The sequence below is a fragment of the Gigantopelta aegis genome, chromosome 9, assembly GCF_016097555.1.
Source record: "Gigantopelta aegis isolate Gae_Host chromosome 9, Gae_host_genome, whole genome shotgun sequence".
NCBI classification, from domain to species: Eukaryota; Metazoa; Mollusca; class Gastropoda; order Neomphalida; family Peltospiridae; genus Gigantopelta; species Gigantopelta aegis.
This window is the reverse complement of record NC_054707.1, coordinates 63,117,685-63,144,576: the sequence shown is the minus strand read 5'-3', so window position 1 is coordinate 63,144,576 and position 26,892 is coordinate 63,117,685. Positions and strand designations below refer to the sequence as shown.

At 37.6% G+C, this 26,892-nt stretch overlaps 1 protein-coding gene across 3 annotated transcripts; it reads right to left on the bottom strand.

The window, feature by feature from the left end:
* Positions 1 to 5,170: 5,170 nt before the first annotated feature.
* On the bottom strand, positions 5,171 to 20,043 carry LOC121381135 (splicing factor 3A subunit 2-like). 3 transcript variants are annotated; one of them, XM_041510280.1, is made up of 8 exons: positions 19,884 to 20,043; positions 17,778 to 17,933; positions 16,190 to 16,308; positions 14,300 to 14,409; positions 10,948 to 10,997; positions 9,158 to 9,298; positions 8,466 to 8,534; positions 5,171 to 6,085 (listed from the first exon to the last, which is right to left on the bottom strand). In XM_041510280.1, exons 2-8 carry the CDS (start codon positions 17,901 to 17,903, stop codon positions 5,687 to 5,689), a joined length of 1,014 nt encoding a protein of 337 aa, XP_041366214.1. In that variant the 5' UTR covers positions 17,904 to 17,933; positions 19,884 to 20,043; the 3' UTR covers positions 5,171 to 5,686. The 3 variants fall into 3 exon arrangements, with proteins under 3 accessions (XP_041366214.1, XP_041366213.1, XP_041366212.1); XM_041510279.1 differs by having other exon boundaries at positions 19,872 to 20,042; XM_041510278.1 differs by having other exon boundaries at positions 19,818 to 19,920.
* Between the last annotated feature and the right edge of the window lie 6,849 nt (positions 20,044 to 26,892).

The window sequence follows — 26,892 nt, the reverse complement described above, 5'->3', positions numbered from 1 at the left end:
CACACACACACACCACTAAAATATTTTAAAATCATTTAAACATAAATAAATATATGCACATCTGATGAAATTTCAGAAGAATAACAGTGCTACTTTCTACATACCAAATAAACCAAAGTGATTTAATTTTGGGCTCCTAACTGGACACCCTGACACAAAGGTGCAAACATACGGGATCACCACTTATGTCCAGTCTTTGCTGTGACATGTCGACAACATAACCTCCAAAGGATTTCGTAAAATCACTTACTGGAAACACTGAAGTCATCCAGATACTGCACAAGTTTTGGTATGGTGTGTGCCCAAAATACATCTGGGCAGGGGACGGGACTGGGGCTGAGGCTGGTGAGTATGGTACCAGTTGAAAAACAAACACACTGAATCAAATGTGACTAAACACAAGGCATCTGTTCTGGCATGAATCATAGATCTGGCAGCAGACGACATAGAACACGATCTAACATAATTTGACAGCACCAGACTAACCAGAGCCAGCTTTGTGGTGGACCTTAGTTTTTCAATATGTTGAAGTTCGGCTCTAGGACGATGTGGTCCATAAACCATGACCTAAACGTATATGCCATTGACTCGATGACTAAAGTAGATATTTGTTAACACTGAGCACCATGACCTATATGACTTCATCTCACCAGAGAGACCATATCCAAAAAACCTTGGAAGTTGTTAAAGTTGCTTGTAATAAGAACCTGATGTGGATCCTTGCAGGGCAAACATGTTCAGAGGGTCTGCGAATCCCAAGGTAGACCAGATTTAACATCAACCAAATGCCAAGCTCAGAAGATGCTGGTTATCTGCCCTTCTCAATGCACCAACCACAAATGTTAACCAAAGTGTTTGAAATCTTCAAACAGTCAGAACTAATCAGGGAGAAACTACTTGTTGAAAAATTATGATAGTTATGGATCAAACGCTGTTTGTAAAAGCTACTGAAAACAATTGGCACGTTTTAAACATTCTTCTAAGGTGTCCATCACTGGGGTCAATGCTGGCAAACACTGCAATCATGCTGTCAGGACAATGTTTACGGCAGAAGTGATTTGATCATAATTCTTAGCATGGTTGGTCGCAGATTTGAACAGAAATTCAATAGTGTCTTGTAAAAGTCCACTCTTAGGTGAGTTGATAACAATGGGAATATATTTAATAGAACATCTAATTCACAAGATTGGAGAGCTATCCACATACTGGATGTCCTACATACACATGCTAGAGGATGTAATACATGTACTTGGCTTTCTGTGTGCTTTTCGTGTAATGTGCACCTTAATGTCATAAGAACTCTGATCTTATGGTGTTTTGCCTATGATAAGATCAACTATGCCAGGTACCTATATATAGCCCCAAACTTTGGTCTGAAGACGAATTTCCCAGAGATGAATCCTGATAATTAAGCTTGAAACATGGGCCACATCTCAGTGCAGATGTATGGCAAAAAAACATTTTGGATGGATCTCTGTGAACTAGACCACTGGGGTCACAATAAAGATATTCCGACTCTTGGAGGCAGAGCCTGAATGTTGGAGTTATCAAACAGTATTATTAACAGCTAAACCCAGCAGTACATCCCTAGGTCAGTTAAAAGATAACAAATCCAAACTCCATCATACTTACTGACCAAGAATAAAAAAGACCAGGAAGCAGTATCAGCAGTTGTTGTTATTAAAGGATAGGCCTATTCACAGAAAAGTAGGACCGTATTAGCATTTCTACTGCAAAGGTAGCTCCCAGAGATATTGCCACCTTTAGACTCATGAAAGCCTTCAAGTGTGAGAGACTACAAAAAGACCCACCAGCAAATCAATTCCAAAACCTGATGAAAACTAACATGGTGTAGAGGTAAAAAAAAGAAGTAAAAGCAAAAGGGAGAGTGATCCCCATAAAAGCAGGTTGTTCTTTGTTTGGTTGCATCCTTGTAGTGTAACAAGGACACAAACTCCAAATGGATGGTATTTTATCTCAATCCCTTGGACCATTACCGTGAACTCTATCCATGTCAGATTTATTACTTAGAAAGACTAACAAAGCTATTTTAGCCACTAATGTGCCGCCAAAGGTACGGCAAGTGCCTTGAAATCGCTGACCAGCTTCAAGGAGACCCAGGACATTATTTTTAGTTGGGTCAGCAATAGATTCCCCCAAGAGAAGTAAAAACTCCAAAGTAAAGGCATTGACATCTCTCTTCCGTGTCCTCGGTGCAGCATGCACTACGGTCAGTGATGCCAAGTACATCCTGTTTTGTGTGATGAGAGTTGAGGTAGAGTCATCAGCCTTCAGGTTATAGACACTGCTTCGGGTGTGTCTGGAGTAACAACCGAATTTGCATGGCGGATGATTGAAAAAGAAGAAAGCGCCGAGGTTATTCTGGATTTGCTGGCTTGAAACTGCCCAAAGACGAGTACACTACCAAACTGCGTGCGTGTAGCAAATAAATTACACTGATATGTAGACTACTGGACTATGGGGAAAGTTCAAATGAGGATGAGGGAAATGAATATGATTATCATATTTTTTCTGAACACTTTACATTGTCTATAATGGTTCATTCATTCATTTATACCTATTTCCGTGCTTCTGCTCAATTAAGGTTCATACACGCTAACCTGGGCATACACCTTAACTATCTGCGCTGTCGGTCTAGGACAGTGGGTTAGTAGTTAGTGAGAGATAATTCAGTGTAGTGGCCTTACACCTACCCACCGAGTCGCCAAACTCAATCTGACATGGAGCCGGTATTGTGATTCGAACCCAATACCTACCAGACATAAGTCCAGTGGCTTAACCACTACACCACTGAGGTCGGTTTACAACAATTAAAACATGTTACTATAAACGTTTAGTTGAAGTCAGAAGAATATGCTTCAACAGCAGCAGGGAAATAAAATACAATTTATTAAAATAATCAAAAAGTGGGGTTTTTCGTTTGGGGGAAGGTTAAAAAAATTTGATCCAATGATTGTAATATACAAATTGCATAAAATATATTCAGTTATTTGGATTCATCTATAAAATTGGTAATTTATATATTCCTAAACTTTTATTAACATTTTCAAACTAAATGACAGAAAACAAATTCTGAAACTGAAATACTGCATTATTCAAAATCTATGCACCACAATATATATATTACCAATGCTAACATTTTTAACTTTCAACATTTTAATAAATGTTTTCTGAAATGTTATTTAACATTACCACAGGTGTCACAAATGACATTGACGAGGTTGTTTTCCCCGTGTGTTGGTAGTATTTTAAAAATGATTATTTTAGGGTAGGGTTAGGAAAAGGGTATTGATACTCAAAAGCTACCACTATTCCAATACTATCACATATTTTCCAACTCTAGATATGCATACCTTGCTGAAAAAAATACTATGAGCCTTATCCCCCAAACTGATACCAATAAACCATATGGACCAATTAGGTGGTGCCCTGCTGGGGCCCGCGATGTACCTCTCCTTGTATGGTTCTTAGAGGTTTTGGAAACCTATACAGACCAGGAATGGGCACCACCCATCTTAAGATTTTAAGTTCAAGTACCGTACATATTTTACTAAAACATATTTATATTTTATATAATTAAAATTTCGAAACTACATACGCATACAATCCTTTGAATTGCCAGAAAACATTCTATGAAAGTACGATTGATTGGTCATGATTATTAAGATCCAAATGAAGCACCTTTACCCTTTACCATCAGAGGAAGTTTTTCTTTAACGGTGTGTTTTTAATTTAAACAAGCTATAGCTGGGGGTAGATGAAAAATGTGATTGGTAGTAAATCTGAAGGTAGAGATGAATTGTACATTAGAGCACATTGGTTTGTTAACTTAATCATCGGCTATTGGATGTCAAACATTTGGTAATTTTTACATAGTCTTAGAGAGGAACCCGCTACATTTTCCCCATTAGTAACACGGGATCTTTTATATGAACCATCCCAGAGACAGAATAGTACATACCACGGCCTTTGATATACCAGTCATGGTGCACTGGCTGGAACGAGAAATAGCCCAATGGGTCAACCGACAGCTTTACTTGTAGTATGCAGAAAATTGCATTTTAGGACATCATTTTCAAAATGTTATGGGGGAGCATGCCCCCCACCAGCCCCATAAAAACTGCTTTGTGCCCTCAATCTCACTCAGCCCCATCCCCTGTCTACTTGTTTCCGCCGTGCCTGTATACCAAACAATTGCGAAAAATAAAATTCCTACAACAAAACATTTATCACGTGGCTACAACTACAAAACGCAGTGTATAAATCAACATACATGTTCTGGATATTTAAATACTACAACCCATTCTCCATTCCAGTAAATTAGAAAATTAGTAAATTGGGGGTAGGGGTCTTTGACTAACCTAGTTCCACACCAACTACTGTCATCCTAATTTTAATGGGACCCTGCACTAAGTGACACATTTATAAGGGGGCAAAGGATGTAATTGCCAGAGGGGCCTCCCAGAGTAAGGACTTCCTTCATAAATAATTTTTTTTTTAATAATTATAAAATTAGTTCATGTTTTTATTTGTCATGTAATTTAATTTTTATGTTGAATGGCCCCCGAACCTGAAGTGCCTCACCCCCACCCCCCCCGGACTAAATTCAGCCCTGCCTGCACATTTCAAGTACAATAGTAACTAGTAGCCGATACTACTTTAAAATTAAATGACAGGAATATACTGAAGAGATGAATCAAAATATTATGACAAGTCCTTATACACATTGCACCAATGGCAGTCATGGTCTGATAATAAAGTTTGTATTGTCTAACACCACCACTTGAGCATAATGATTTATCAATCATCAACTATTGGATATTAAACATTTGGTAATTTTTAAATAGTCCTAGAGAGGAAACCCACTAAATGTTGCCATTAGTAGCAAGGGATCTTTTATATGTACCATATCCCAGACAGGTTAGCACATAGCAAGGCCTTTGTTATACCATTCGTGGTGCACAGGCTGGAACTCAAAATAGCCCAATGTGCCCACTAACGGGGATCAATCGTTGACCGGCCACACATCCAGGGAGCACTTTGACACTGTGTTATGCCCCACCCCTAATAATATTAAACTATTTAATCTCACCAATGACAATAAATTATTAAAATGAACCCGTTTACACCAACAAATGAAAACACAAAATTCACAAATGATTGTTTATATTGAATCATAAAAACATATTTTTCTTAACATACGACAGTAAAATTGTTAAAAAGTCTGAACATGTTGAAACTTATTTTCTTTTTTCCTTAAAAAGAAAAAAGAGAAAGGTTTTTGGTATTCAATTACTCAGTAATCTCAAGTGAATTCCCATTGCTATACGACTGACTGGAGTTCCTTCACTTTCGGCCATAGGTGCAAATAGAAAAAAGAGAAAGGTTTTTGGTATTGAATTACTAAGTAATCTCAAGTGAATTCCCATTGCTATACGACTGACTGGAATTCCTTCACTTTCGGCCATAGGTACAAATAGTATGTTGGACTTATTCAGTGACCATATTTCTTTCACATAATTACAGCAACATAGGATGATCATGATTTAAACACCACTTGCAACATAACTGCAATATTTTTCTATGAAATGGACAACCAGAAACCGACAATGAGACTTAAAATGGATTCATCATAATGATTTGAAACATGATCTACACTTTACTTTTATGAGGGTGGATTTGGAGGGGGAGGGGGTGGTACTGGAGGTGCAGGAATCACTGGAGGAGGTGCTATTGATGGAGGGACCGGTGGTAACACCGGTGGTGGAGGAGGAGCAGAAATAGGCTGACCTGGTGGTCCAGGAGGTATGGGAATGGGAGGACCTGGGGGCATCATTTGAGGAGGTCGGTGTGGGGGTGGTGCCAGTGGGGGAGGACCTGATGGAGGTGGTGGCCTGGGTGGCATGGGCATCGGTGCCCCTAGGCCTGGAGGTGGTCCTGGGGGTGGGGGCAGTCTGGGAGGGGCTGGCATCTTGGGAGGCATGGGTGCATGATGTGGTGCCGGCATCATTTTGTCTGGCATGATACTCTTGGCATCAACTTTGAAAGCAAATTGCAGGAAAAACTGAAATTAGAAAAAGAGAAACCATAAGTTAAACATGAATAACGGACTAGTTATGACTTAACCTAGCAAGGTGTTTTCAACAATTACAAAGAATACATTTCAAGGCAATGTTGTTGTAACTACTTGAATCACACTACATTCCATTTTTTGGTGATTGCTGCTTCTGTCACAGCCCCCTAGTTATTATTATATACTCTGTCAAAAAAGAAATGAATAGGTAATAGGGAAAGAAGAAAAGTGTTTGATTTTACAATTTTAATTTTTTTTAACAATGTTGCTAAATGACCATGTTTGCTAATGTTCCTGGAATGGTACAGTATGCCCAAAAGTCACCCTAAAACAAATTTAACGCACGTTGTGCGACAATTGAAGGAAATCGGCGTGAAATGGTCAGATTTTGGCGAATGCACGTGCAACTTGGGGAAAAGATTGGGGTAGTGATGGGTATATAAATCTGCAATGCTCGCAATGATGCCTCATTTTCATTTCGATGTGGACGAGTTACAAGATGCCAAGACTAAGCCTGCCGAATCGAAACATTGCAATAGGCCACCTCCAGTTAGGTGAATCACAGTCAGCAGCCGCACGCCACTTGAACGTCCATCAGAGCACAATTTCACATCTCTCGGACATGTACCAGCAGTTTCAGTCTGCTGAAGACCGGCCCAGAAGTGGAAGACCTCACATAACAACTGCAGCACAAGATCGCTACATCCGGGTTCTGCACTTGCATCACCGAACTGCCACAGCAACGAACATTGCTGGATGCATACCTGGTTTGAGAAGGGTGTCTGCACAAACCATTTGGAACCGACTTCGAGAAGCTGGTTTACGGGCTAGGAGACTGTATGCTGGCCCCGTCCTGCGACGTCAACATCGACATTTACGTGTTCGCTGGTGCACGAATGTACAGGGGTGGAACTTGGGAAACTGGCATCGAGTATGGTTCAGCGATGAGTCTTGTTTCAACGTGTTTAGAGATGCCGCAATAAACATTTTGCCAACAAATGCGTCATTCAAGTTGACAGATTCGGTGGAGGGAGTGTCATGATGTGGGGAGCCATCTCATACACCGACAGAAGTGAACTTGTGTTCGTACAAGGCAACCTGACAGCTGTACGCTACCAGGATGAAATTCTTCGCCGTCACATGCTTCCCATTTTGGATTGACAGAGAGAACTCTTTCAGCAGGACAATACCAGGCCGCATACGGCACGTGTAACAATGGACTTCCTACAGAATGAGAACATTAATGTGCTGCCATGGCCATCAAGATCGCCAGATCTCAACCTCTTTGAACATCTATGGGACGAACTGGACAGACGTGTACGCCAGCGTGACCCGGAGCCTCAGACAGTTCTGCAACTGTTACATGCACTGTAGGAAGAATGGGCTAGGATTCCATGTGCCCGAATTCAGAGACTCATTCAGTCTATGCCAAGGAGATGTCGCTGTTTGGTCACAAAAATGCTTCCACTGCCGTCAGTCCATAGCAAGAAAATTGTCACATACTCATGTCAAATTTGACTGTGATACGTTCATACATAACAAAATTATGTCACTTTGTATTAAAGAGATAATTCCATGAATATTTTGCCTTTTGACAGAGTATATTAATCACTGCATTTATCAAATAAAGCTGCCTATTTTTTTCAAATAACCTTCTATTTAGATAATGAACAACATGGCAGTCTAATAACACATCATGGGAAACAATCAACAAGCATTATGAGAGCACTGTTAAAGCTATGCATGGCCCAAAGTTCAAGAACCACAACTCCGTTAAAAAAAAAAAAAAAAAGGGCAAACTTCACCTTTAACTACATGATAATGTTATACATAAAATGTCAGCTCAATAGCATGAGGCATTGCAAAAAGAGTCAGGAAAAGTATATGTGGGACAGATGGATGGACAGACAGACAGACAGACAGAATCTATACCCCCTTCTAGTTGGACCGCCAGCGGCTAATAATCTATTCTAACTGTTAATCTACTAAAATGTATTAGAGATTGGAGTAGACAACAGACATTTATATAATCATATATATATATATATATATATATATATATATATATATGATCTCTCACCCACACCCACAGACACACACAACACACACACCCACAACACACACACAGACACCCACACACACACAAACAGACACACAAAAACATAACACACACACACAGTGAAACCTGTCTAAACTAGACCCTGAACAAACCCAAATCCCGTCAAAACCAAAAATGTTTCATGGTTCCGATTTTTCTAAATTCTAAAACTTGACCTTCTAACTCAGATAAATATTAGGTCCCCATCAGGATCCGGTTTAAACAGGTTTTACAGTGTATATATGACAGGTTAGACAAAACCCCTCAACAAACCTGTTTTGTTTCTCTGTTCCAAAAATTCCAAAGTTTTTTAGAATCTTTATCCACTTCACGACTCGGAACCTGGTAAGAGAAGCACAATTGAAGTTTAAATTATGTTCTGCAAACCACAACAAAAATATACGTTCAATGTATAAATAAAAACGTTACTGCTAAACTAAAATATTAGACATTATGTAATGATAGAAGAGATGATGGCACTTGTATCTCAAATGCTTGCACCCAGTTAACTGAATTATGTCCCTGCATTAGGAGCATTAGTATTAACAATGCATGTAATTAGAAATAAATTATAAACAAATGCATTTCAAACCTTTACAATAGACAAAAATGTCACAAAAGGAAAGGAAAGAATTAATTTCTCTCCTTTAGTATACTGTATGACTGGCAACCAACATAGAATACATGCTATATATTGGTTACGAAAATCACTATTTTAGATTAGTCTTTTTAATTAGAAGTATTAGAATATTTTATGTACACATTTCCACAAACAATATAGCATTGGCTTAAATGGGGGTAAACCCCAATTCCTACATGTGACCCAAGTTTTCTCATTTCGACAAGCAGTGAAATCTAAATTATGTGGTCTAATACAATTGGTAAAACAGGAGTTAAACACATATGTAATGTTTCATCAAATCTGAACTTAATTGCAGTTGTCTCACGAGGTTGAGTCTGACTACCTTAAATGCGATTGTCTCGTACGGTTCCGCAGCAAACAGCAGATACTGCCACCTTCTGTCTGGAGGCTCGACCTTCTGTTCATACGCAGCCATGAAGCGGTATCTTGGATGTAGTCCCTCAACTATTTCAGGGTAGTCAATCTGGAAAGATGTGTTACATGTGCACTATCAACTTTTTATAAATACTTTTAATACATTTTTTACTGAAACCAATATGCCAAACAAATATTTTTCAGCCATAAGGTCGACGACACACTTTTCGCACACTTGTTTTGGCTTCATACACAATAAATATAGCATATCTCACCGTAATTTCACTTGAAATCCATATTTCGTAAAAGGTACAATTTTTTAATCATACAATTTTCTTCAACACATTCAGGTACATTAGTAATATTCAAACAAAAAGAATTCAATAGCAATTTTCCATTGAAATTTGTCCAGCATTCTGAAAACGGAAACATCATGTACCCAGTTTATGATTATTATAAGGAGATGCAAAATGACGTCACTGGAATACTGACGTCATTCAAATTCAAAATTAGCTATATTATTACAATACTTCACTACATTAAAATAAAAATGTTTACATGTCGGAATGTTTTTATTTTCCTAATTCTGGACAAAATATTAATTTTAAGTTTTAAAAGATGAAAGAAAGTGTATTCGGTAGGGCCCTACATTTAGGGCCCTACTATTTATGTCGCCAGGAACGGTGATGTCAATTGCTCAAATACAGGGCATTATCCCGTGTTAGACCGATATCAAAAGAATATAACAGCGACATCTAATCCGTTGTTAATTGATGAACCAAAAAGGTATCATCTAGTATCGGCAGCTGTGACGCATTATCTTATCCAGACCGCTGCACGTTAATAGGCCAAGCGAAGTGTTATATTAGAAAACAATAGGTAAATAAAACAAACACTGAAATTCAAAGCATGACTGGGGTTTACTTGATTGAGATTAAACTGTCGTCGCGATTGGTGATTTCCAAGTTCTTAGCCTAAAACATATGTGCGAGATTAACCACCACATGACGTGTCCAACCAATCAAAACACGCATGTCATTAGACTTATTTCCTGTGGCAGAAACCGCAGGGCTAGTGGTTTTGCGTTTCTCACTAGCCCGAACTTAAAAACCACTAGCCACGAGTGTCGGGCTAGCGGATTTGTCGAACTCTGATTTTTATAAAATGAGGAAAACAAAACTGTAACTAAGTGGGTTAGAGCTTAATGTTAACTCTTTTTTTCTAAGGTTAACGACAGTCACTTTTTACACCCTTGTTTATGGTTCATACACAATAAATAAAACATATCCAATGGTAATTTTTTGATATGATATATTTGACAAACGGTACTTTTTATGAAACATCTATTACCATGTGTCACACTGTCGTACCCTCATTTAAATTTAATTATTTTGATAGTGGTTTTAGATAGCAACCATGAGTTTGCTCAATTATTTTGTCCCCGGGGGGAGAGCAAAAGCGAAAACGTAACAATGACGATGGATCACACTTGACAAAAAACCAAACGTACAACACGACAAAAAAAAAAGAAAGTTACAACATGATTTAAGTGTTTGTTTTATTTTACTGTTATACTCGTAAATGTGTAATGTTACAACACTTATATAAAAATCCAGTTATAGTTGATCAGGAATTTGGGCTAGTGCGTTATCTTGGTGGGCTAGTGGTTTTCACAAACCCACTAGCCCTGTGGCTAGTGACTTTTCAAAATATTTGTCATACTCTGTAAAAATAACAAAATAAATGCATGTTTGTTACCTGAAACAAGAGGCTCTGCTGTAATGTTTCTGGATCCCTTTGTTTCGTCACTGAAAATAAAGATTGACCCCATTAGTGAGTGACATTCCAGTTAAAGTGTGGGACTGAATTTTGCGAGGATTTTTTACTTCGACATTAGCCCCATCCTAGACTTAGTGATCTCTATGTGCCAGTGGGAAGCCTATACCCCAAGCCAGCCTCCACTAAACATGTTTTGGGTAACCCTGAAATTTTAAAAATAAATATCTGGGCCCATATTTCCAAAGCTATCTTAGCGCTTCGATATCATAAAACTGTTGTAAGCTGTGGCGTGTGTCTTAGTAAAAATAATAGTCTACAACGGTAGTGCTGAGATAGCTTCGAAAATCTGTAGTCTTAATCTGTACGTAGTGTGACAAGCATGGGGCACGCTGTCTATTTAATTATGTTGTGGACATGATGGCGAACTGCGATCCACTACTAATTTGATGTCATGAAAAGGATCAATCTATGGCATCATTCCAGCACACACATGAAAAAGTTAAAGGAATGCTTAAGCAAGGCTTTTGGACTGGTATTCATATTCAACGATATATCATGCACATTATTGCTTAATATCAACAAGTATATTATTATATTTAATTAATAAAACTGTTAGTTGCCTCTACCTGTGATTCCTGATTGGCAGGTGTGTATTTGAGTGGTAACCAGATGAGCCAATTAATTGATGTTGTCTAGACACAAATATACATACCAGTATTGTGTACTATTACCTGTCGCCCCTAAAATAAAAATGGACATGGTTTATTACTGTAAATAGTTCTGTAAAACTATTGATGAAGTCCGGCTACGGTCGGACTGCTGGTGTTCCCTTGAACCTGCCAGTGCAGGTGGTCCCTCCTCCATCCACCCCAACCCTTTCCTATCCTGGACGGAGGAACCGGTTGAGGCTGGTACATATGCCCAGGACAGGCGTGTGCTACAACAGCTTGCTCTGAATTTGGTGCATTAAACAATTTTCCATTCCATTTCATTCCATTGATTAAGTAGACTTTCCCATCTAAAACCACAGAACTGACCAATTACTTAGTCCCAAAGAAAAGAACATTATCACTTGGGTATCGTGGGTTGTCATTTTTGCTCCAACATAGCATACCAATAGGTCTATTAGTGTACATTTTTTGTTTGGATTATTTAACAGAGAAAAATATTATAACCCCATTTCGTTCCGTTAATGCAACTTGAAATATATTTAGTTAAATAGTTTATTATATTATCAGTGCTCTATGAAGCAAGTTCAAATTTACTCTTTCCTGGCCAGTAAAATATAATATTTTAGTCGCCAGCCACTTATAATACTTAGTAGCCAGCTAATATATAAACCACGTGCTTTTAGTGCCATTTTACGGCACATTATTAATGTCGTAATTGTTATTAAGATCACATCCGCATGAACTTGTGAAGGGATAATTCAGAGTTGTAAACTAGTAATTACAACTGTTTGTGTCCGTTTCCACTAAAACAGTGAACTATTATTAGCTAATTCCATACCCAATAATTTTATTAAACGAAATTAATATTTTAATGGCACTACTAAGATATGCATTTAAATTGCAGTACTCATTAAAAGTTAAATAAAAGCATTATGATAACATATACCAGGCTTCAACGTGTTACTAGTTGTTACCAATCGGCTACCTTACTTTTGGTTTAAATACTATTTATTTCTACCACATACTGCCTTGTAAATTCATTAACACTCCTTTGTAACTAGTTGTGTCTCTAACGTCTAGTCATGAAAATACAAACATGTTTTCATCCTCCGTTGGTGAACATGACTTCCGACGTGATTGAAACGACATTCACGACTGGAGAAGTCGTAATCGTGGGAAGGACCCGTTATCACAATAAGCATGAGACGATTGGAGCGCAGCATAACACATATGTTTGAGTTTTAAACAGACAAGTAAACACAAACAGTGACTCATTTTAATACATAAATAAAACCGGGCTCTAAATGGGACAGGACCGACTTGGTACAAAACTCAACTGGGGGCAGAATTATTTCCCAACGCTTGAAATTCAAGTAAAGGGAGATAACATCATAACGAAGTATTACCTCCCTTAATGTGTTTACTCTTGAACACTGGAAAATCGTTATTCATAGTCACAGGTACCCCCAAACAAATACAATAGTAACAGGGCTAGCTCTGCCAGTCGCCAATTGCAAATTTCAAAAACAACTGGCGAATTTTATTTTAATTTGGTGAAATAATTTCAGGAAATAATTGATATTTTGTTAGAATATAATTGGGTTTCTGCAGTTTTTGAAGTTTGACAAATACTTTGGCAAAATGTTCTCTGAACCCAGAGCTAGCACTGAGTTACATATATATATTCTTATTATATAACATTTCTGTAACATATCTGACGTTAATGTTTGGGGATACCTGTGTTTATAGTCCGATATAACTTGTGTCAAACTTATTTTTCAAACAAATTACCAATAGAAATCAAGTTTTATAGAAGATAAATTGGTACTGGTCCACTGTGTTTTCCGATGTCCAGTTTTGTTTACGGATTAAAGTTATATTATTGGACAGTCGCCAAGTGGCGAATGTGATTTTATTTTTTAGATGCCAGGGAATTTATTTAGTCTCCATGGCGAGTATTTTACTCGCTTTGTAGTGCACCGATTATCATGTCATTTATGTTGTTTTACAAGTCAGGTTGATCACAGAGAAGCACATTGTTGAAAATTACTGCATACAGGAGTTGGTAAGTCCTGAGCTGACATCACTTCACCTCAAGCTAGCTGTACCGGATGCCTCGAAAAGAAAAGAAAATGGCTGCCCCCAGTTAGCAGGAATAATCGCGTTTTTTCATTAACACTAAAATTTGGCATTTTTCATCTGTTAAAGTGTCAGTATGTGTTGGTGGTCCAGGTATGCATCTTTCCAACACATATGGCTCATGTTTTAGTTTACTCTCCCTTTAATAAATGTCCTGATCCAGGGCTAGCTCCGACACTTATCAACTTTGCCCGCTGCGAATTTTAAAAACAAATGGCAGAGTTTATTTTAATATGATCAATAAATTTCCTGTAATAATTGGGTGTTTGTCATTTTTGACGTTTAAATAGGTGATTTGGTGAAAATTTCTGCTCGCCTAGAGCTAGCCCTGTGATCTCAACTTTTGTCTATATAGGCTATGTATCTTCACTTTCATCCAAAATTTGAACCTCTCTGGTTTGTTTGCCATTAAAAAAAAAATTGTAACCAGGTTAACTGATTTTAACAAACTTCCTGATCTTAACTTTTGTACATACGCATGCTGACTCTCAAAACAGAATTTGAACCTTTGATTTGTTTACCTTTGTAACCAGGTCGACCGATCTTAACGAACTTCCTGATCTCGACTTTTGTCTTCTCTGGAGCAGGCTGAGCGGGAGATTCCTTCGCCTCCTTGGCCGCTCGTCTGGCTCTGCAAGTGTAGCAATACATTTTTAGCAGGGCTCGAATTTAAAAATCTGTTCCCTACAGCAATTTCTGCCATTGGCAAAATGCTCGCCTATGGCAATTTTGAGCATGCCAATGCCATGGCAATTTTAAACCAGTAACATTTGTATGAAATTAACTCAAAATTAAACACAAAAAATTATTCCTTCATCAATAATTTTGATTCAGCAGGAAAAAAATGTCATTAATAAGGCCAAGTAAAAAAAATTGTTTGGTTCCTGTTACATGCCAAAAACAAATAGGGTAGGTAGGTAGGGAAAACTCCCCCCCCCCCCCCCCCCCCCCATTTTCGAGCTAATATTTCCTGAATAGTATAGCAGATTAATATATTAAAAGCTCTTTCTTTGTGTTACAGTGCAACTGACAATACATACTCTAATGAGAATCATTAATTATTTTCTATATAAAAAAAAACATGTCGTAACCTAGTCAAACCACAATCGGTATTAATGTAAACACCACCCAAGTCTAATACTACACGGTAAGGTTATAAACTACGATAACACTAAAATAACACTATAATTTGTTCATTGGAAAAAAGTTTTAATATCAAAGGTCTGATCCACAACATGGTTACACCCCCTCACAACTACAGCAACAACACTGATCTTCCCGGCCTATTTCATTGCCAGTATTGCAGTAACAAAATGTACATCATGAACACAACGAAGATGTCAATAAAAATTAACAAAATAAGTTAACAAAAAGATCTCCATACTAACTATCCTCATAGCAGAGATCTTTGCACTGTTGACAAAGAGGTAAAACAGGTTTGTATTTTTGCTTTTAAAGGTCTGATCCACAACATGGTTACACCCCCTCACAACTACAGCACTGCAGACGCTATTAAATGTGAAAAGAGTTGTCATTTCTTAAGGTTTTGGGTACTACCAGTTCATTTCAAATGCCATGGATATCATCATATTTAATAATAAATACAGGGGTTATTTGTCAAACAAATGCAAAATATTGATAGAGTTGATGTCTAAATATTTAATTTAAGTAATCTTTTCAGCATAATCGGCTATTTTCATGTTTACTCTTAATATGTTTAACATTGAATCGTAACTCGGTATTTCTAGAAGTTCGATTACGTTTTTGGGAATTCCCCTACCAAAATAGACTGGAAATTTGTATCATTCTGCTTTTTAACAGTAAACTAGCGTAACATTTTGAAGATTGATTCACAAGTTCCGAGTAGTTCCGAATGAGTACGAGAACACGTCCAAGAGCATGTGGTGTCAATGGCGTCTTCCATTTACAGAGTAGAATGTAAAAAATGTGCTCATTCAAATCAAATAATATTACACATGTATTTAAATCAATTTCAAATGAAACGACATTCAAGGAATCGGAACACCTCGTCACATTCCGCTACGCTTATATTTCGTGGAAATGTACGAGGAGTTCCTAATGGCTCTCAGAAGCTTTTCATTTGGAACTCTTCGGAAGTAAAATTGCGCGCGAAGTGTTCCGGGTCTTCTGGTAACGAGATCTTGGACTGACAGATCTTGTGGCATCTCTCTGCAGTTGTTGTTTTTAGAGTCGACGAAAATTAGGATTGATATTAATGGATTATTAAATAAAACAGGTGGAAAAAAAAAGGGTTGGGAAAAGGTTAAAAAAAAGTTTAGGGTCGGCACCAAAACTTTAGGGACGGTCGGGTAACCGGAACCAAACAATTTGTTTTATTACGCCTAAGGTTGTACTGAAGAATTGAATGAAATGAAATATTAAGTACTCACAAGTTTGCTTGATGCTTCTTGCCTTGTGTGTGAGCCAGGTAACTTCCCTCATTGTTGTGGAGTGTTAAACAGAGTTTACATTCGTAAGAGCCCAAGTGATTCTTCATAAAATATGGATCCTAAAACAAGAAGAGATAATTCATATTGTAACAATAAATAATAATTTACTCTCACGCTTTTTCAGCTAAATATCTTGAGGTATGGTGAAGAAAAATTACCAGAAAACTACATGTCAGACAGACAGGTGACCGGAAACAACTTCTATATGCAGTGCTCAACCTTATCGGTAGCCTGTTTTGACTACCCATTTGTTGCTCGGGCTACCAGATGTCTAAACCCAGTAGTCCGCTGGGCTACTAGATGGGTTATTTGCACATCCAGTTACTCTGCAATCAACAACACACTTAAAACATCTATACTAAACCACCTAAAACATGTTTAATCAAAAGTAGCATTAAACAGTCCCTCCTGAATTCCGCGATTCCATGGACGCGAAATTTTTTTTGCAGAATTTGCAACATCGTGCAGAATAGTTGTTCGTCCACGGAAAATCACTTTTCGTGCAGAATTCATAATTTTAGGCCGTGGAATTTGTCTTAAACACCGCAAAATGTTCGATGTTTCTGAATTGTAACATTAAACATGGAATTTTAATAGTGTTTACTTTCCATGCAGTAATAAATAGAAGCACAAAGCATTTCTTTCTTTTCTTTTAAGTTATTACAGTCTGGACTGGTAACCGCCTCATAGTTACTAGTCTGCATAACCTGCGTTTGGAATCAGCCTTTAGTTTCTGTCATTGAATCGGAAATTCTCGCAAGATAGAGCGCAATAGATTGTGGCGAGATGTTCCGAACGATGCTCAGTGTGTAGGTTATGGAAACCGACAAAGGCGGCTTGTAATTACACTTTGACAGATTCCACAAATACGAAATAGGATTTAGCAATTCCATTCTATTTAATATAAAATAATTATATTAACATATAAGTATCGATTGTTGGAATCGTGATGTTAAGCATCTATATTTAAGTATTTAGTAATCACAAATCACATTTAACAAAGAATCCGTAAGCGTAAAAATAGGAGTTTTTTTCCATATTGTTTCCATTTCAAGTTTTAATGATTCACCCGTCTGCTTAAAACATAAATCGTCTTCTCTCTAGCGAATTTCAAATAAATATGTAACCTTTTGAACATCTAGTTTTAATTTATAAGTGTTATTTTTCAGTTTTATATGTTGCAGAATTCATCAAATTCTACCGCGGAATTCAGGGGTGAGTGATTAAATGATTTTGGTTTTTTTTCTTTTTTTTAATTTATTAAAATTATGGGACTACCAATATTTACTGAGGGCTGCCAGATTTTATAACCTGGTAGGCTACCACTGAAAAAAAGTTACGGTCAAAGCCTGCAGTATAGTTCCCTCCAGCTGGACTGGAAAGGATCTAACGTTGAACAAAATAGTGGACAGTAGCATTTTGTTTCTGGGGGTATAATATGCTTTATTTTAATAAATTTAAAAATGGGGAAAAATAGCTGCACTTAACAAGATGAACCATTGTGAATACATATCCATGCATATCATACCTTGTTCAAGTCGATAGTTTCTAAGGCGAGCTGTCGAAGTCGCTCTCGTCGATCACGGTTGCTTTCAGAGGCAGAGGCCACGCCCCCAGTGCCGGTTTTACCACCAGCACGATGCTGAAAATCCATCTTCTATTTTTAAACACACTGCTTTGTAATCTGGAAGAAAAAGTAATCTGAAGTATTTGAAATAATCTTTCTTACTTGAACATGTATATGATATATTTGATGAATGATACTTTTTTTTTTCTTCAGCTTTTAACACTTAAATGGAAAGACTTTCAAACATTCATTGATTCAAGCATGCATGATAATACTATCACTAACCCTAAACCTAAGCTTGAATGAACTGAATGCTGGAACGTTCAGAAATCTTGCCACATAAACTTTGTTGGTCAACCTTAATAATAATATTTATATTAGGCCAAAAAAAAAAAAAAAGAGTTGGTGATCGTCCCCACTCTTACCTGAAACATGCACCCGCCTCTGAATTTATTTTATTTTTTATTTTGTTAATAACTGTTAAAAATGTGTCAAGATAGCAGCAATTCAACTTTCGTAAGCACCGTAACGGGTTAAACCATCACCAGGTCCATCTAGCGGCCAGTGAAGGAACTACAACATCCAGGTGCATCATCATGCATGCGCTGTTGGCTGCTACTCCCGCAAACAAAATGGTCTCCAGGGTTTTATAAAGTTTTTCACAGAACCCCCACCCCCAAAAACACCCTGATCTGTGTGATCAAAAGGACGATCACCAACTCTTTTTGGGGGGGGGGGGGGGGGCCTTATAACATAAATCATTACTAAACATCTGCTGGGTGGGGGACAGTTGCCACCATTCATTTTTTTTTTTTTTAAATGTCACTACATTATTATATTTCGTAAATTAGAACCAAAGACTGTCAGTCATAATCCCCACCTCACCCTAGCCCGAGTACTCTGACTGTAAGAGAGCTAGACGGACATTTGGACATAAACACGCTCTCATTACAGTCAGAGACCAACCTATGTCTTTTTTTGGCAATTCCTGACTACCAAACGGTAGGCAATGAGTCCCGCTCTAATACCACAACAATCCTATGTTTGACGTCAAATACCTTTACATCAATCATTTTCGAGTTAAGTGATACAAAAAAATCCACATATTAATCACTAATACACATACTACAGAAAGAAACCCGACAGCACCCACATTCAGCTACACTTCGTGACACTCCGTCGCAACAATTACAAAGCTCGGCGATCTATTTCGAGACTGGGCGATTCCGCCTTGTGCAGCAGTTACAGGGGTCATCTCATAAGAGGAGGCAGTACGTAGCACATACTTTTGCCGTATCCTGTCGATAACACCCCAAATGTATCCTTCAAATTCAAAATGGAATCAATAATGTGTAATTGTTTTGGTTTAATGACGTAATGAAATCCAAATTCATCCAAAACGGCATTAGCCAACTCTTCCATGTTGCAACTTCGCTGATATGAGACGGCCCCTGTAACTGCTGCACAAGGCGGAATTGCCAATGCGCGATCACGTGGTCTACGTCTCGAAATAGATCGCCGAGCTTTGTAATTGTTGCGACGGAGTGTCACGAAGCGTAGCTGAATGTGGGTGCTGTCGGGTTTCTTTCTGTAGTATGTGTATTAGTGATTAATATGTGGATTTTTTTGTATCACTTAACTCGAAAATGATTGATGTAAAGGTATTTGACGTCAAACATAGGATTGTTGTGGTATTAGAGCGGGACTCGTTGCCTACCGTTTGGTAGTCAGGAATTGCCAAAAAAAGACATAGGTTGGTCTCTGACTGTAATGAGAGCGTGTTTATGTCCAAATGTCCGTCTAGCTCTCTTACAGTCAGAGTACTCGGGCTACTGGAGCCCCAACAAATAATTTTATACAATTCCCGATATTATGACCATAACGAAAATGTATTAACATTAAATAAAAAGTAATATATATTTACTTTATGCAACAAAAAATAAACTATCAAGACTAAAATGCGTTGGTATAAGTTAGAAATGACATAAACAAGTAACTTACATTGTATAAATACAAAAGAAGAATCGAAATTACTTGAATGTTGCCAAAACTTACCACAAAACGTACTTGATGTGCTCGTGGTCGTTCGCTAGACTGGTATTTTTACCCAAAAGATGTGCGTTCAGGAGGCCGAGCGTTCGGTACCGCTCGCGACACAGGCTCTTGGAGGAAGGAAATGTTTTATTTAACGACGCACTCAACACGTTTTATTTTCGTTTATATGGCGTCAGACATATGGTTAATGACCACACAAATATTGAGAGAGGAAATCCGCTGTCGCCACTTCACGGGTTACTCTTTTCGATTAGCAGCAAGCGATCTTTTATATGCACCATTCCACAGACAGGATAGTACATACCACGGCCTTTGTTACACCAGTTGTAGAGCACTGGCTGGAACGAGAAATAGACAATGGGTCAACCGACGGGGATCGATCCTAGACCGACCGCGCATTAACCGAAATGGGCTACGTCTCGCCCCTACAGGATTTTGCGTCTATTAAAGGGACATTCCTGAGTTTGCTGCAATTTTTTTTAGATGTTATCGACTAACAGAGACTTTTTAATGATTTTAATTACATCTCAACTATATTTTTCTGCATAAAATATTAGTGGCTGTATATTAAACGTGTTTCTGATTGTTCTAATATTTGTACTAGGTTAAATTTCATTTTATTTCTTAAAAAAGATTTTTTCGTACGTACGAAATTATTTGAAGACAAAATCCAGTTTGGGCTTCTTACAAATATGACGACGACCAAAAACACATTGAATATACAGACACTGATATTCTAAACAAGAAAATATATTTAATATGTAAGTTTAATCATAGAACTATTTTATTAGTCGGAAACATCTTACAATGCAGCAAACTCGGGAATGTCCCTTTAAAGGAAACATGACACGAGACCATATTATAGCTCATTTTAAAAGAAAAATGATATAAAAATAATATACAAATAACTTTATAACAATAAAATACGTGTAGTTAACTTAAAATGAAGAAATTACGCTAATCAGTATCAAAGTACGATTTATGCATATTTCTTCGTGAGCGTTCGGAAAAAAAGGGAAGTGACGTCAGAGCCGCTGTACTCTTCCATTGTTGTTAACTGTTTATATATGGAGTAAGGGGCTTACGATCTTTTCAGTCCAACAGTGCCGTACTGCGCGGCCTTTGGGTGTAAAAATAAACACTTTAAACGATCGGGATTGTCTTTTTAATGGTTTTCCAAAGGATTGTATCCGAAGAAAGACGCGTGTATTTTATCGCAAAAGAAAAGATTGGACACCAACACCGACATAGTACTTTGGTGTCAGCCTATTTACAGCCCGGAGCCCGAACGTTACCCGGAGACAAATACAGTACTCGGTTGCGAATGCCGAGGTGTACATTGTACATATTTGGCCACAAAGATACACCTCAGCATGATGTATTTATATATGTTAAAACAAAAATGTAGAATTTTTTATTTATTTATTTTTTTGGAAAAAAAAAGATTTTTCATGTTAGGGCTGTAGGCCTACATAACAAAATCTGTATTCACCGTCCGAAGAAGGAAACGTCAATAAGTAATTAAATATGGCATATACAAACATGGCATATACAAACATGGGATTTGGCATGAGGATACATCTCAGTACGATGTATTTAAATATGTTTTTAAAAAACGTGTAGAAAACAATAATAATTTTAAATAATGTTTTTAATCTTCGGGCGGAATACGTCACAAAAAAACGTTCCTCATCGCCCGAAGCCCCAAAGCAACACGAAGTTCAATACAAAATAAACCACTACTGTCGGTGTCGAAATAACTATTATGTTTCATTCACGGGCTGACTTGAGAATCGGAGTGTTGTTTAGTTAATTGGTCCTTTCTTTCCGTGGCCTGCACATGTGATTCCTGATTGGCAGGTGTATATTGCAGGGTATCGACCAGGTAAGTGATTACCACGGTCTAGACATACGTACAAAATACGTGCCAGTTTTTTTAAGATCACAGGGTATTGTGGCGTAACCTGTCGGGACTATAGTACAATATTAATGGACATTATCAGCCGCCCTGCTTCATTACTGTACTGTAAAACCCTTGATTAAGTAGACTTTCCCATCTAAAATTACAAAACTGACCAATTACGTAGTACCAAAGAAAAGAAAATTATCACTTGGGTATCGTGAGTGGTCGTTTTTACTCTAACGCACCCAACCAATAGCCTAATAAATATGCTACTTTTTTTTTATGAGAGAAAAATACTATAACCCCATTTCGTTCTATTGATGCAAATAGAAATATATTTAGTTTAAAAGTTGATTATACTCTCAAGTCATTTATGTTGTTTTACAAGCCAGGTTAATTAAAGTGAAGCGCCTTGTCGTAAATTAGAGCGTTTGTGCATACAGATTTCATTATGTACAGCCCGAACATAAAAAATGCGATATTTTCTAAAAAAAACCCACCCAAAAATGTTTGTCCTACATTTATATTTTTTACATATTTAAATACATCATATCGAGGTGTATCTTTATGCTAAATATGAACAGTATACACCTCGGCATTAGCATCCGAGTTTTCGGTTTTGTCTCCGGGTTACTTTCGGGCTCCGGGCTGTAAATTGGTCGACCGGTCTGGTCTGGCACCATCAGTTTCTCCACCCTCCGACTCGCTATCCGTTTTTTCTTCAGTATCACTGTTGTAAGTAAATGTTTCTTTCTTCATTTACTAACAGCTCATATTGATACGGCAAAACGTTTTGCGAACGAACACTCATTGTTTTGGTAAGCTGTGCAAGTCTTAGATTCTTTATGCGTGGTACGGACTAATGCTTTTAAGTGTAAGGCGTCAGATCAAGCGACGCGTCTCTGACGTCACGGACCTCGTGATTGCCCTGCTCATTAAAGATCGGCAATTTCCGCTAAGAGCTCGTATCTGGGGTTCTTTTATGGAGATATTTTAAGTAATTAATTTTTTATAAAAAAAATTTTTAGGTGATTCAATTTATAATTAATTGTACATGGTTGGTGCCAAATATGGTTTACGTGACATGTTTCCTTTAAATGTTAAAGGTGGAAGTTGAAACTATCGTACAATATTTCGTTATTTTGACATTTAATTATTTGTAATAAAGATTTACAAATCAACATAATTATTGCAATGGAATTGTATTGTACACCGTGCAAAGAGTCAAGTTTTGTACGACGGCCCTATAGTCCGTCCCATCATTCTATAATTAAAATAATTTTTTTGTAAATAATTTCAGTTTGGTTTCACGTAAGAAGAAAAGTAAAAGGGTTTTGGAAATAACAACACAATACTATTTTTGTGTGAAATGTAGAAATCAGTCGGCTTAAAAATAAATAACTTGTAGTAAATACCATAGCATGAAAAAGGCGTTCCCTGTGGGACGGATTATGGATGCCTGTAATCATGTTGTATGAACTCGGCAAAATCTGGAAATATAACTGTCGTTAGTTAGACATGGATCAGACAAATGAGTTGCACAATGACAGCAAACTTGTTGGCAACATTCACAATATATAAAGGCTTCTCTAATAAAGATTCTCTAATAATTTAATAGGTTTTTTTTACTGGTAAACTTAAATTAGTTGGTATAATTTTTATGGGCATGTATCTGAAGATATAATGTAACATGTGTCAAAGCAGAAATTAATAAATAATGTTGGCGAGATTTCTTCATTGCTGAAGGTACAATGTTAATAACTTACATTTCAAAGCAAAAATTAATAGTAAATAACTTTGACAGGAAGCCACTATTATGCAGCCTTTAAATGAATGTCATATGGAAACAATTAAAGATGGTTTCCATCTTAAGTTATACTGTCACATTAATTTAATATTAAGCGCAAAACGTTAGCAACCAACACTGAGGGCCCAGCCTCCTAAATTTTTATCCACAACGTCATTGGTATCAGTTCAAATTTGGAGGGAAGGAGCAATGCCCTCAACTCTGAAGATAATGCTTTCCCCCCATTTGAATATAAAGTGAATATATGTCCCTCCCACCCCCACCACCCCCACTGCTGTTACATGTTGGTGGCAGTATACGTTTTAGAAGAAGCGTTTTAAAGGAATTGGTCCTCCCTCCTGTAACATTTCCGGTTAAAACTACGTTTTTTTGGTATAAAATAATATTTCTTTTCACATGCAGTCACATCGAACCATCTAATTATTCATCTGATACTTCGCAAAAGATAATTTTCCAATTTTAACAAAAGTCGAGTAAATGCTAAGCTACATATGGTCGTGGCGATTTATGAAAAGTGCTTAGAATTATAAAACCTCCTGACAATTCAACAGGGTGTATATTTACTAGTGTTATTCATGATGAAAGTAAAATTTTGTTTTATTTAACGACGCCACTAGAGCACATTGATTTTTTATCTTATCATCGGCTATTGGGCGTCAAACATATGGTCATTCTGACACTGTTTTTAAGAGGAAACCCGCAGTCTACTCTTTTACGACAGGCAGCAAGGGATTTTTTATTTGCGCTTCCCACAGGCAGGATAGCACAAACCATGGCCTTTGTTGAACCAGTTATGGATCACTGGTCGGTGCAAGTGGTTTACACCGACTCATTGAGCCTTGCGGAGCACTCACTCAGGGTTTGGAGTCGGTATCTGGATTTAAAATCCCATGCCTCGACTGGGATCCGAACCCATTACCTACCAGCCTGTAGAATGATGTCCTAACCACGACGCCGGTATATTCATGATGAAGTTAAGATCAAGTTGCTGTGCAGCAGGAACAACAACCGTTGTGATGATGTTATCTCTATACTGAACATCAGTCATTGCACCTCATATGGCAGTTACAAGATCTGTTCAATGACCCAGCTGAATAGCAGCTCAGACCATTAGACTGCCATCTCCATAGAGATCATGATGAGCAATGTTAGCTGGCATTCGCTTGATGCGTGGTCGGTCTGGGATCGATCCCCGTGGGTGGGCTCATTGGGCTATTTCTCGCTCCAGCCAGTGCACCACAACTGTTATATCAAAGGCCGTGGTATGTGTTATCCTGTCTGTGACATGGTGCATATAAAAGATCCCTTGTGCTAGTTAAAAGAGTAGCCCATAAAGTGGCGACAGCAGGTTTCCTCCCTATATCTGTGTGGTCCTTAACCATATGTCTGACGCCACATAACCGTAAATAAAATGTGTTGAGTGCGTCGTTAAATAAAACATTTCCTTCCTTTTTGTTAGCTGGCAAATCATTCTCAAACAATTATTAAGACACATGCATCAAGACAGAATGTAATGATTGTTTGAAACTTTTTGTTATTTCAAATGTGTAATGTTTACATTAAATAAACTTATGTTGTCTTATCTGCGCATATGACATGCCACCAATCGTTGGCTACCCAAATGACATGCTGTGCTCATTGCATCCAGGGCTGACGAAGGTTTGAGCGGAAATACCCTGAAGTGGTATATCTGAATGCAGATAAGCAGCATAAAGCCTATTACATACAGTCTGGGCATATATTTGGTAGGGGCGACTATTGTGGTCGGTTTTACTATTGCAATAGTATTGCGATAGTTAAAATACTATTGTGATAGTATTGCAATAGTGATGTGAATAGATATTATGCAAAACTGTTTACCTCTTTCTTCCAATATGTATGTTGGTATGTGGATATGTATGTGCGTGTTTGTGCGAGTGTGTGCGCATATGTACATGTGTTTGTATGTATGTCTGTGTTTGTACTCAGTTATTTGTATTCCCTCCCACAGACAAAATAACACATACCATGGCCTTTGATATACCAGTCGTGGTGCACTGGCTGGAGCGAGAAATAGTCTTGCTGGTGAGAGCCTGTTTCTGCAGACTGTTGTGACAATATATCTGTTCAGGGGTGGGACGTAGCCCAGTGGTAAGGCACTCGCTTGATTTCCTATCAGTTTACGATTCATCAATCCCAGTTAATGGGGCCCATTGGGCTATTTCTTGTTTCAGCCAGTGCACCATGACTAGTATATCAAAGGTATACATGTCTGTGGGATGGTGCATATAAAAGATCCTTTGCTACATATGGATAAATGTAGGGGTTTCTTCTCTAATACTGTTAACATTACCAAATGTTTGACATCCAATAACTGATGATTAATAAATCAATATTTTCTAGTGGTGTCGTTAAACAAAACAAACGTTTTTTAAGTAGACGTTTTCACAAGAAATTTAAAAGCAAGACTCAATTAAGTTAAACATCAAAGGAAGGCTACTGGTAATCCATACCTCTCTGGATCCAAACATAATGAGTCTTGTGTTTAAATTCATTTTGTCTGCTATACAAGTTGGTATAAACACATACATACTACAACAAAAATTATAAAATTTTGAACTGCTTGAAAATCAAGTGTTTAATGAATGTACACACTGAATCAACGTGTTTAGTGTGTGTGTCAGTGTCTGCATGTAACATGTTGTCTAGCTGGATTCAGGCCAGCAGCATGAAGTCTACTGCATAGTCTGGACAGATATTCGGGTCTCTACAACACTTGGGAAGGAAATGTTTTATTTAACGATGCACTCAACACATTTTATTTATGATTATATGGCATCGGACATATGGTTAAGAACCACACAGACATTGAGCGAGGAAACCTGCTGTCGCCACTTCATGGGTTACTCTTTCTGATTAGCAGCAAGGGATCTTTTATATGCACCATCCCATAGACAGGCTAGCATATACCATGGCCTTTGATGTACCAGTCGTGGTGTACAACCCTTTGGAATTAATTCTGCAGGGTTCTTGTCGATGAGAATCTGCTTCTGCAGACTGCTGTGATCAAGTGGCTGTTTTCACAAGGACTTCAAAAGCAAGGCTGCTTGGGGTGCAGGTACCCCTCCAAGATCTAATCTCAATGTGTAACAATGTAAGTCTTGCTTTAAATTTGTTTTATCAGCTTTAAAGTTTTAATTTACACCTTCAGACTCTACAAGTGTCTGAAGAATTGATGAATTTTGAAATTTATGAAAATCATGTATTTAAGGAATATATATATAATTTTTTTTTTTTTTACTGTGGTCAGGTGAATGTTTTTGAGAACCATT

Coding starts and splice junctions, on each gene's coding strand:
- LOC121381135 (XM_041510280.1), bottom strand. CDS start 17,903: ATGGATTTTCAGCATCGTGCTGGTGGTAAAACCGGCACTGGGGGCGTG. Junction 16,309..17,777: donor AAACTATCGACTTGAACAAG/GTATGATATGCA, acceptor TTCTTGTTTTAG/GATCCATATTTTATGAAGAA. Junction 14,410..16,189: donor AAGAAGCATCAAGCAAACTT/GTGAGTACTTAA, acceptor CTACACTTGCAG/AGCCAGACGAGCGGCCAAGG.